The 11,716-nt window shown below is 40.2% G+C and overlaps 1 protein-coding gene across 1 annotated transcript in view; it reads right to left on the bottom strand.

Annotated features, from left to right (window-relative positions):
- The window catches only part of LOC122280738 (E3 ubiquitin-protein ligase SPL2), a 16,680-nt gene extending 5,730 nt beyond the window's left edge, over positions 1-10,950 (bottom strand). The window contains exons 1-2 of the mRNA XM_043091749.1: positions 10,410-10,950; positions 9,476-9,577 (exon numbers count right to left, since the gene is read on the bottom strand). Of these exons, the coding sequence (XP_042947683.1) occupies positions 9,476-9,577; positions 10,410-10,781 (474 nt within the window). The 5' untranslated portion in view covers positions 10,782-10,950. The remainder of the gene's footprint in view (positions 1-9,475; positions 9,578-10,409) is intronic.
- Positions 10,951-11,716: the final 766 nt, after the last annotated feature.

The raw sequence follows: 11,716 nt of genomic DNA, 5'->3' as shown, positions 1-11,716 counted from the left end.
AAAATTAGTTAAGATTAAACCAAGGACAAAACCGAAACATAGCATGTCCCACATGCCCATATATGGTCAAACCTCACCTCCACTTTGCATTAACCGAATTAATATGAGTGAATGTGCCATTTTCATAGAACAACATATGAAATACCTAGTAACTAAAAGCCAACACAAAATCCATGATAGGAACATGACTCACGCGCATAGGACCACATTAGGTACCACATCCATTTCGGGTATCACATGTTCAAGTTAGTGAAACTTGCCTCTAAATGGCAAAAATCTGATTTCCACACAAGTACAAGGAAGTTTCCTAAACCCCAAATCAGATTGGGTCCCACTTGGTCAAAGAATCAAGAAACAGACTCCAAAGACCACTAGGACACTACTTGGCCAGATTTAAGTCTTTAGAAGAAAATTGGAATTTGACATCTACCCACACCTTGCCAACGCCCCATTTCTTCTGGATGGACTCTTGACACAGCAACTTAGGTGACATGTCAAGCCACCTAGCCACATGTCAAATGGCTTAACCCTCATGCAACACTAAGAATACCAGCAATCGGGTACCCCTAGCTAAAAACCAATGGTTTGAGTCAAGTGCAAGAGAGGATCTCCTGAAGAGTTCTAACCAAATTGAAGTCCTTAGAGGTGCAACCAGACCTGCAAAAAGAAAGAGAGAAGTCACCTTAAGATCCAACCAAAAGGGTTACTATAGCCTAGGATGAAATCTGTAAATCTTCATCATAACCATGGTTTGAAACCATGGAAGAAGAGGAATCGAAGAGAATCAAGGGGAGAGCCAAATGGAGCTCATCGGCTTCAACACCTCACCACTTCATCTCCAAGTTTCTTCTATCACTTGGACAAGTGTCCCATCTCATCTCCCTCTCTCCATCTCTCTTGATTTTATGGAAGAAGGAAAAGCAAATAACCATGGAATCTAGGAAAAAAACCACCATCAGCCATGGATTGGAGGAAGCAAAACTGAGTAACACTTGAGCCAAACTGAACTATTCATGATTTTCGCTTGCCTCCCACGCCCAATAGATCATAGCCCTAGATCTCCCACATCATCCATAGAACATCCTTGAAGAAGGTTCTTGCCAACCAAGCCATATCACCATGGTTAAGAGCAATCAGCTAACCTCATTGTAAGTTACCCTAGCCTTCAAGAATGCCTATAAATACAACTCCAAGACCTCACTTTCTCTTCACTAGATCCACAAGAGTCCCTTAGAAAACAGTGAGTGAGTGTTCTAAATGGGAGTCTGCCAAATGGGGTCAGTGGGCCTGCTAGGATGAATGGGCCAGGCGTTGGAAGCAAGCCCGTAAGCCCTTATCAGAGGGCATTTGCTAAAGTGGGTGTTAGTAGCCCCTCACGGGCCTTAGGGCTTCACGTATAGGCCGTTAGCCCCTCATCTCGGGCCTTAGGTCCTCACGCACGGCCGTCCGCCCAGTCAACCCCTCAGGTCGACAGGCCACAAAAAGGCCTTCTCGCACGGAGAGGCTTGCTTCCTCGCGTGGGAAGCCTTCACCGCCGGCGTCTTCCGGGCTGGCACAGAACATGCCGATGGCCGCCGACGACTATTCTAGCGAGGGTGGGGAGCACCGTATGCTGTTGTTACGCTCCTCACAGGATGCGTTTTCTCCCGGTTGCAAGATGGTGGTTGACGCAGCAAGCTCGTTGATGGCCCCTCTGGTTCCAACGTCACAGAACCTACCGGCGGCAACTCTGGGTCAGGTGGATTCGTGTGGGGCCCCTCCAAACATTCCTGTTGAAGCCGTAAGGGATGTACCCATCATCCAGGTCAGTTCCCTCTCACCGGTACAACAGAGTGGGTCGTCGGTGCAACAGACTGGGTCACCAGCCTTCCTGCCTGCCACGGTTGGCCTCTCTTCCACAGGCCCAGTCATGAAGGACCAATCCGAAGCTCCTCAACTATTCTTGAGCCTCTCCGAGTCCCTCTCCAGGGTATATTGTACTGATTTGAAAGAAGTGGATGACTCATCCCTAGAAGGGGGGTCGTCGGATGAAGGGGCTCTTTACGGGGAAGATTTACGCTTAGTTTGCAAGGAGTTGGAGGCGGGGGATGTGCCAAGCCCTCTTTGTTCCTTGCCACCAGCAGCTCCTTGGGCTGACCCGCAACCAGATTGGGTCATTCAGAAGGTTAACGATATGAGTCATTATCTGGGAATGTCCTGCGAAGGTTATGAGGACCAGCTTCAAGCTTTACTCATTGCAATACAAACAGACCAGCCTTTACTCGCTAAATCAACGGTAAAGAAGGATAGGGAGCTTAAGATACTTGCATGCTCCATCAACTATGATGCACAGGAAGCAAGTGCGAACAAAGGACGACAAAAGGATAGGGTGAGTCTTGGTGATCCATGAAGCCCAAGATTCTTTCTTGGAATGTTCGGGGTTTGAACAATCTGAACAAGCGCCTCAGAATAAAGAATTTATTACGGGTTTGGAAAGCAGATGTCATTTATTTGCAAGAAACGAAATTAAAGCATATTGACAGGCACATCATTAGAAGTCTATGGAATTGCTCTTACGCAGGATGGACCACCTTAGTTTCAAAGGGTGCTTCAGGGGGCATCCTGGTTATGTGGGATAAGAGAACAGTTAATTTTGTAGAGGAATGCGTAGGGGAATTTTCACGTGCTTGTTCTTTCACGAATGTGGATGATGGTTTTGGTTGGGGTTTCGCAGGGGTTTACGGACCAAACGAGGACAACCGTAGATATATGCTCTGGGATGAGTTAGCGGGACTATGTAGTTGGTGGGAGATCTCGTGGTGTATGGGGGTGATTTCAATATCACTCGCTTTCCGAGCGAGAGGTCGGGGGTTGCTAGCACGAGTACCGCTATGGCTGATTTCTCAGCCCTCTTATTTGAGTTAGATTTGGTGGATCTCCCTCTAGCGGGGGAGATTTTACTTGGTCTAATGGAAGAGCTTGGTTGAGGTTGGACAAGTTCATTGTTTCTCCTTCATGGGAGGCCCATTTCCCCTCTCTATGTCAAAAACGACTACCTCGGCTTTGTTCGGATCACTTTCCTATATTACTAAACAATGGCAGACTTTAGGAGGGGAAGAGATATTTTAAGTTTGAGAACATGTGGCTAAAGGTGGATGGCTTCATTGAGAAAGTCAGTCAGTGGTGGGCTTCCTACCAGCTCACAGGCACTCCTAACTTTGTTTTAGCTGGGAAGCTAAAAGCCTTGAAGAATGATCTAAGAAAATGGAACTTGGAAGTTTTGGGGGAATATCAACGAACAACGGGACAAACTTTTCTTGGAACTACGGAGATTTGACGAGCAAGAGGCTGAAGAGGCATTATCAGCTGATGATAGGGATAAGAAGATGTCTGTAGTCACCGAGCTTGAAAAAATACTCTTATGGAGGAAATATCATGGAGGCAAAAAACACGGGTCCTCTGGTTGAAGGAAGAAGATAGGTGCACAAAGTTTTTCCATAAGAGTCGCAAACTCCCGTCGAAGAAACAACGCTATAGAGGTCCTTCATGAGGAGGGCAAGGTACTAATGAATAGAGATGCTATTAAGGATCACATTGTTCACTTTTATGATAAGCTTCTGACTGAGCAATACCTATGACGGCCAAAGGTTGATGGTCTAGCTTTTGACCCCATCGACCACTCAAGTACGGTTTGGTTGGAGAGGCCTTTTGAAGAAGGCGAGGTGTATGGTGTGTTAAAAAGTATGAACAAAGATAAAGCCTCCGGACCAGATGACTTTCCAATGGCTTTTTTTCACGCCTGTTGGGACATTGTGAAAGAAGATATTATGAGAGTATTTAATGAATTTCATTCTTATATGAAATTTGAGAAGAGCCTTAATGTCTCTTTCATCGCCCTTATCCCCAAGAGGGCGAGATCGGTGGAAGTTAATGATTTCCGCCCCATAAGCTTGGTAAGTGGAATCTACAAGATCATCTCCAAAGTTTTAGCAAAGCGGCTGAGCGAGGTCATGGGGAAGATCATCTCGACATCTCAAAATGCCTTTGTAAAAGGACGGCAAATTTTAGACTCGGTTCTCATTGCCAATGAATGTTTAAACAGCAGAATTAAAGCCGGTAATCCAGGTATCTTGTGCAAATTGGATATGGAAAAGGCATTTGACCATGTGAATTGGGATTTTCTGTTATATATCCTTGGCAGGTATGGTTTTGGGGAAAGATAGTGTCAGTGGATAAAACACTGCATCACAACAGCCAGATTTTCTGTCTTCGTAAACGGCACTCCTGAAGGCTTCTTCAACAGCTCTCGGGGTTTGAGACAAGGGGATCCACTATTCCCACTTTTATTCATCCTTGTCATGGACGTCTTAAGCAGAATGATGGACAGGGCGGTGGATGGGGGTTTCATCTCAGGGTACTCAGTGGGTGCTCCTACCCATGGAAGTGTGACGGTTTCCCATCTTCTCTTTGCTGATGATACGCTGATTTTCTGTGACCCAGACTTGGATCAGATTCGCTCCCTTAGAGCTCTTCTACTTTGCTTTGAAGCTGCCTTTGGTCTTAAGGTGAATTTGCCTAAGTTGGAAGTAGTTCCTATCGGCTTGGTCAACAACTTAGGGAAGGTGGCTGCTATCTTGGAATGCAAGGTCACCTCCTTGCCTATGAAGTACCTTGGACTCCCTCTGAGAGCCCCTCATAATTATAAGACAATGTGGGAAGGGATTGTTGAGAAAATTGAAGGCAAGCTGGCGGGATGGAAGAGAATTTACTTGTCGAAGGGAGGGAGAACCACACTTATAAAGAGTACGTTATCTAATCTCCCAACGTATTTTCTCTCGTTATTTCCGGTGCCTACAGGGGTGTTGAATAAATTGGAGAAGATCTTCCAGGATTTTTTATGGGGAGGGATAAAGGACACAAAATAATTCCATTTGATCAAATGGGATAAAGTATGCACACCATTGTCTTGCGGCAGTTTGGGCCTACGAAATTTGAGAACTTTCAACAAGGCACTTCTCGGTAAATGGTTATGGCGATATCATCTTGAAAGAGATGCTCTTTGGAGAAACATTTTAGAGGCCAAATATGGGAGTGTCTGGGGAGGTTGGTGCACTAATGAAGTCAGAGGGGCTTACGGTGTGGGAGTATGGAAACTTATCCAGAAGGGCTGGGATGACTTTCTTGACAATTGCAGGTTCGAAGTGGGAAGGGGCGCACAGATCAAATTTTGGCATGATATTTGGTGGGGGAACGTGGCCTTGAAAAAGGCTTTCCCCTCTCTTTATAGGATTGTGTCGGATCAAGGGTCCTCAATGGCTGATAATATGTGTAATAATACTGATTCCATTACTTGGTCAATTCGATTCACTAGAGCTGCACAGGATTGGGAGATGGGAGACATCACTGATTTTTTTCGTTTGTTATATGCGTTGAAGCTAAGTGGAGGAAGGGAGGACAGATTATTCTAGATCGGCACAAGGAACAAGAAATTTTCAGTTCATTCTTATCACAAAGCTTTGTCGACCTACTCCCTTATTGACTTCCCTTGGAAGAGTATCTGGAGGAGCAAGGTTCCCCCCTAAAGTTGCTTTCTTTGGTTGGGTGGCTTCTCATGGCAAAATCTTAACAATTGACAATCTAAGAAAGCGTGGACACTGCATAATGGATTGGTGTTATATGTGTAAACGCAACGGCAAATCAGTAGATCACTTTCTTCTTCATTGCGAAGCAGTCAAGGTATTGTGGGACGCGATCTTCTTGAGACTCGGTATCGCATGGGTCATGCCTAAAAGAGAGAGATATTCTGTCTTGTTGGCGAGGGATTAAGGGCAATCGTCAGATCGCTGCTGTATGGAAGATGGTACCCCTATTTTTAATGTGGTGCACATGGACCGAAAGAAATGGCCGATGTTTTGAAGATAAGGAACGCTCTCCGGACAGATTTAGGGATTTTTTCTTTCACACTTTGTTGCTTTGGGCTTCTTCTATTGCATGGAATGGAACAAGTCTCGATGTTTTGTACGCTACTATCAGTAGCATGTAGTGTGGTATCTAGGCACTTCTATGTATACTACCTGTGTACTCGGACTTTGCCTATTTACGTGGATCAATAAACTTTTTACTTATCAAAAAAAAAAGAGAGGAGCCTAGCCATGCCATTGTCGGGAAGCCCATCATTGAGTGTTCATCGCATGCACACACTCATGTATAGCCTATGTTCAAAGATTCACACACACATGCTTCGGGAATATGAAGATCAACACGAGTTCACAAACTATCTTGGGTTGATCATCACTTCCATCTTGAGGTCACTATGTTTCAAAATCCAAGCACTTGCACCCATGTAGATAAACACCACTAACATGAACACCAACATGCATGGCTAAGCATGCACGGTTCATAGGATTGATTAAGAAATTTTATTAAGTTCTAATCCATGAAAAACATTTCTTAGCTTCAGCCACTTCAATCACTCAAGAACATTGTAACTTGGTCTCTAACCTACTCTTAGATAATATCTATATGATTATGTATAAACAAAGCATTCATGTATAAATGTTGATTTTGAGCATGAATTACCTTGCATTTATCTCATGAATATTCGGATTCTATGAGACACGTGATATTTTTATAAACTTTTACTTATCCAAGCATTCTTACAAATTGACATGTTTAAAGTTATGATGATTCATGCAAAGTTTGATTTCTTGAGCAAAAGCACATGCTATTCAATATGTTTATCATATGCATAGCATGCAAAATATTATTACCACGATCCCAAATACTAGGATGGAGAATTATCCTAGTGGAACTCCTCTATCCACTCTGGAGTGAGTAAAAAAGTAGTGGTAACCAAGGTTTTAATTTTCGTTCCGTTTCAGCCGGAATGGCCAAAATTTGCCATTCTAGTGTAGTGTCCGGTATACTCTACTACCTCGTTCCGTTTCGCTTCAAATTCCGGTCATTCCGGTTCTGTTTCGGCCATTCCGATCAAATTTCAGCCATTTCAGCTAGAATTGGGCGTTTCAGTCCACATCCCATTTCGGGCTATTTTTGTAATTTTTTTATATTTAGATGACATTTTTGTAAATTTTAAATACAGATTGCATTTAATTAATTCTAAAATATAAAATGCATTTATATAATTTTAATATTTTTTATAAATTTAAATATGACACCTCATTCTTTTCTTTTAAATATCATTATTTTTAATAATTTATCTATTTTTTTATTTTTTGTTTTTTGTTTTTGCGTCTCAACTCAAGTTTGTGATTTTTTCAACATATATTCATTTTATAAATTTTCAATTCTTCCATATATATACACATATACATGATATACACTTGCATATATATGTATTTATTCTATTAGTTGTTAGTTTATATATACATATAAATATTTATAAATAATATATAATTAATTCCGAAATGGCATCAGTAAAGAAATATTTCGTTCTAGTGCTTAACCGAAACGGTCACCAGAACAGCATTCAAAACTTTGGTGATAACCCCTAGGTTGATGAAGAACAGTCAACAAGCAATAGTTGGATCCTCTTTAAAGGATTCCGGGGTGATTGTCATATGTAAATGGCACCTAGGGCTAGTGGGTACACCTATGTATGAAAGTTTAACTGCGTAGATATGATGATATAAATCCAACAGGTACTCATAATGCAAAATGGGGAGTTGTGATGTTACCATATGTTAAACAAGATACTTTGAAAAGAAAAGAAAAGAAATGCAAAACTCTGTTTCTTTGAACAAGTTTTCTCTGTAAAAAAAATGTCATGTTTATCTGAAATTAATTCAGAACATGTTTCTACAAAGAGATCTGGATGAAAAACAAAGGAAAGTATGTTTTCTGCATTCATGCATTTCCTATTTATTATTTATCATGTATATGTTATCTCATTATATTTTGGTTGCTAACTTACTAAGACCTCTTTTATTTTTCTAAACTACCATTCTAATGGAACGATAGAAGCTGTAGCAGGACTACAGGATGGATATGGACATGAGTCAGTGGATTAGGATAATAGAAAATGAGTTGGACTTAGACCGGCAGATAGAGATGATGCTCATGTTTCTAGAGATGACCCTGCTAGTTATTCAACAAGTCAAACAGATGCTCAAAATAAGAGTCCTTATGAAGCTCGTTCCTAACCAAGACGTGAATAAGGAGATATATATTCTCCATTTGTTAAGTTTAAAATTAGTGTGTAAATGCCTCAAACAATTCTAAGAGGCAAAACAATGGTTATGAGATAATTATGGAGTTATGTTTCCAAGTATTCTGGTGCAAATTTTTATGAGTTTGACTTGCCACTGCGATTACTGCATACTGCTAGATCATCAATAGGTTGCATTGCATGTCATGAATGGGATGTGTGACCGTGTGTTGCATATTAAAATTAAATAAAATTTTTAAAAAAATTAAAATAAAATAAAATAAAAAAAGTCCATTCAACCTACAATAACAAAGCAAATACCTTTCTAAATGGGTACATATATTTAGCAACCAATAACAATGAGTGCATTTAGAAGAAGTCCATATGAGGCTTCTTTTTTTTTATCGATAATAAGAGGCCATGTGAGGCCTTTCCAAGTCATAGTATTTACAAATAATAGGAAAATATCATGTAAAAGCACACCCATTTTCAAAACAAAAACTCGAGTGCATATAACAATCATGAGGCCACTCAGATTTTTCAAAAACGCTACATTGGCCAGCCTAGCCTTCTTGAGTTTCTCAGGCCAGCTCTTTGTAATGTTACACCACCACCCTTAATCACTAGGGGATTTCAATTTTCTTTCCAGTTCTACTTTGAATCTATCTATATAGTAATTTCTATCTGTCACCAAACATTTGTTTATTAAATTTCAATGGTAGTTTCTTACAAATTCTTATAAAAAAAGGGCATTTTTTTGAAGATGTACTTCATAGACACTTTTTTCAATTTTGCTTCATAAAACATACATACTATATATTAGTTCCATCTTTTTTTAACTTTTCTCCAATATAGATCAAATATTTAAAAGTTTTATTAACTTCTCTTTCCTAATGGATATCGTGTGTACAACCTCACACCCTCGATCTCTCTCCTTGCCTACTTTATACCATATGGACCCACCGCCAAGTATAGTATTGCAGTGAATGGCACTTAGGCTTAATAGAGGTCACCACTCCCCGTCCTAAGCACTAACACTCCCCATGTCTGCATATAGGAAACAGTACTCATCATAGCCTGTACCCAAGCCTCAATGGCCCTCACGAATCCAATAGCTTCTTAGTACAAATGCTGAACAGTTCAGCAATGATATAAAAAATCAATTGGCTTTCAGAACTAGCACTCCTTACAAAAAAGCAAACACCATCTGTCATTTTCTGAACAAAAAGCATGCTATTACGGAACTTGTTTTCAAATCATATCTCTAGTGGACAAAAAAAAAAAAAAACTATATATCCATGAACTAACAAAGATGAGTTATGAACTTACTGTTCTCAATGAGGTTGACTCTTGTTCTCGCCAGGATCTCGCAAATAGTGCGCGTAGATCAGAAGTCCATCCAAAAACGCCCTTCCATTCGTTGTATATGCACTTTGAAACATATAAATAAAAAATTCAATCCAAGAGTTCTTTAACAAAACAGCCGGAGTTAGTGAAACAACCGGATAAAATGGACACAAAATCCAGTGGAATGTCACAAAGTTATTAGTCCTTGCAAAGCCAATAGTCCTTTAAACGATCCAAAAAGGTTTCTTATCATGGAGTTCCAGTGAATCCATCAGTGTCAACTTAATTATAAGTAAAAAGGTTTTTCAAGTAAGGTGATAGAACATTGCAAGATAAAACAGCAGAAGGTGATAGATTCATAATTTAATATCTTTTTTTTTCTTATCTCAATTTGCCGCAAAACAGAATATCAAATTATCAATAATCCTTTCATCCAACATAGTTTAAATTACTATCCAATAGCTCTCCGATATGTTTCTATCATCTGCTTTCTTCCACTTTCTCAATAACCAAGCAAATCGTTAAATTTAAGAAATAATAGATGATTAAAGAAATCGTCACCGGCATAATCCACGAACTCCAAAAAAATAGTAATCTAAAAAAAGAGGTTCTAACATCCGCCGTTCAATATCCCAAAAAATGAACAGCTTTCAGTTTTACTTATTACACCGCTCAAGTTGAAAAGCTTAACTCCTTTATCTCCAAAAACACGAAAATTATTTTAAACCACCGTGTTTCATTTCCTATTCCCACAGTTTCTAAACAAAAAAACACAAGAATCAAATAAAACGAAACAACAGAGGCACTAACAGGCCAATTTCCGCTCAAAAGAAGAAGAATAAGAAGAAGAAGAAGAAGAAAACAGAAAACGTAGCTTCGAGAAGAATCTCCGTTGCAAGTTACGATCAAAACGCACCGTTTGAGTTCTTTGAATGACAACGGCTTTGTCTCCGGACTCCTTAGAGACCAAAACATTGGGTTTAAAGCTCTTCCAATTGGGATCGACGGCGGATTTGGCCTCGACGGTGCCACGAACAACGAAGATACTTTGATCAGACGGATGTGACTGATCTTCGGAGGAGTCATCATCGACGGTGAGGATGGAGCGAAGGTCGGAGACTTTAAGGGAAGGAGCCTTGCGGATTTTACGGAGGGAGGACGACGTGGCGGTGAATTTGAGAAGAGAGCGTACGGCAGCGTAGGCCAAGGCCACGCCCAAAACGGCACCGTCTAAGGAGAGAGCTAGTTGGGAGAGGAGGGAGACTAGGGCTTGCTCGTGCGAAGACATGGCTAGCTGTTGGAGAAGATCACATTCGTTCGGGGCACAGTGATGATGGAGGAAGAGCGTGGGGTGGCGAATGCTGGCCGGAGCGGTTTGGGACTGGAGAGAGAGAGAGAGAGAGAGAGAGGGTATAGGGTACTGTCGTAATTCAATATTTATGCTTGGTAGCCGAGTTAGAGAATTCATATGCATATACATATGTAAAGTCATATTTACATAATGAGTTTAAATTTATCTTTATTAAATTATATATTTTTAAATATTTGCATAGTTATGAACAATACCTTTACATGTTTAAAAATCTATTATTCACTCTCCAAAATATATTTTATTCATTCTTTTTCTCTCCTCCCACTCTCTTTCTACATATTTTACCTTTAAATATTTTACTACATATTTTACTCATTCACTCTCAAAAATTATTTTACTTAAATATTTTACATATTTGAATATCAAACCCTATTAAAAAAAAGTAAAAAAAAAATAAAATGATAATATTTTATTATTATTTTGTCTCAAATTTGTATAAGCTAATGTGAAAATTTTGTTTGTATAGTAAATTAAATCTCTAAAAAATGTGATTTTATATATGCATATACCTAAATCAATGTGAATGCTCTTGCAGACGAGTGGCGTGGCCTATTTTCAGTGACGAATTCCGTAGTAGTTTTTACGTGACTTCGGGGTGGCCGGGCCGTTCCGGACTCTTATGGCCCAACATCAAACCAACAAAACTCAAGGCTGGTCGGCTTATTGAGGCCAGGTCGTCCGTTTGGGCTTCTACAGAGTGAGATGAATCGACCCGCCTACGTAAAGGGATTTGTAACAGGATCTGCTGCAACACAAAAGTCATCGATTGATCACCGAATAGGATTCTTTTGTCTTAAAATATTTTTTTTTTAAATTCACAATTATTAAAAAATACTTCATTAAACACTAGG

This window comes from Carya illinoinensis, chromosome 1 (assembly GCF_018687715.1).
Source record: "Carya illinoinensis cultivar Pawnee chromosome 1, C.illinoinensisPawnee_v1, whole genome shotgun sequence".
Taxonomy (NCBI): Eukaryota; Viridiplantae; Streptophyta; class Magnoliopsida; order Fagales; family Juglandaceae; genus Carya; species Carya illinoinensis.
This window is presented reverse-complemented; position numbering and strand designations above follow the sequence as displayed.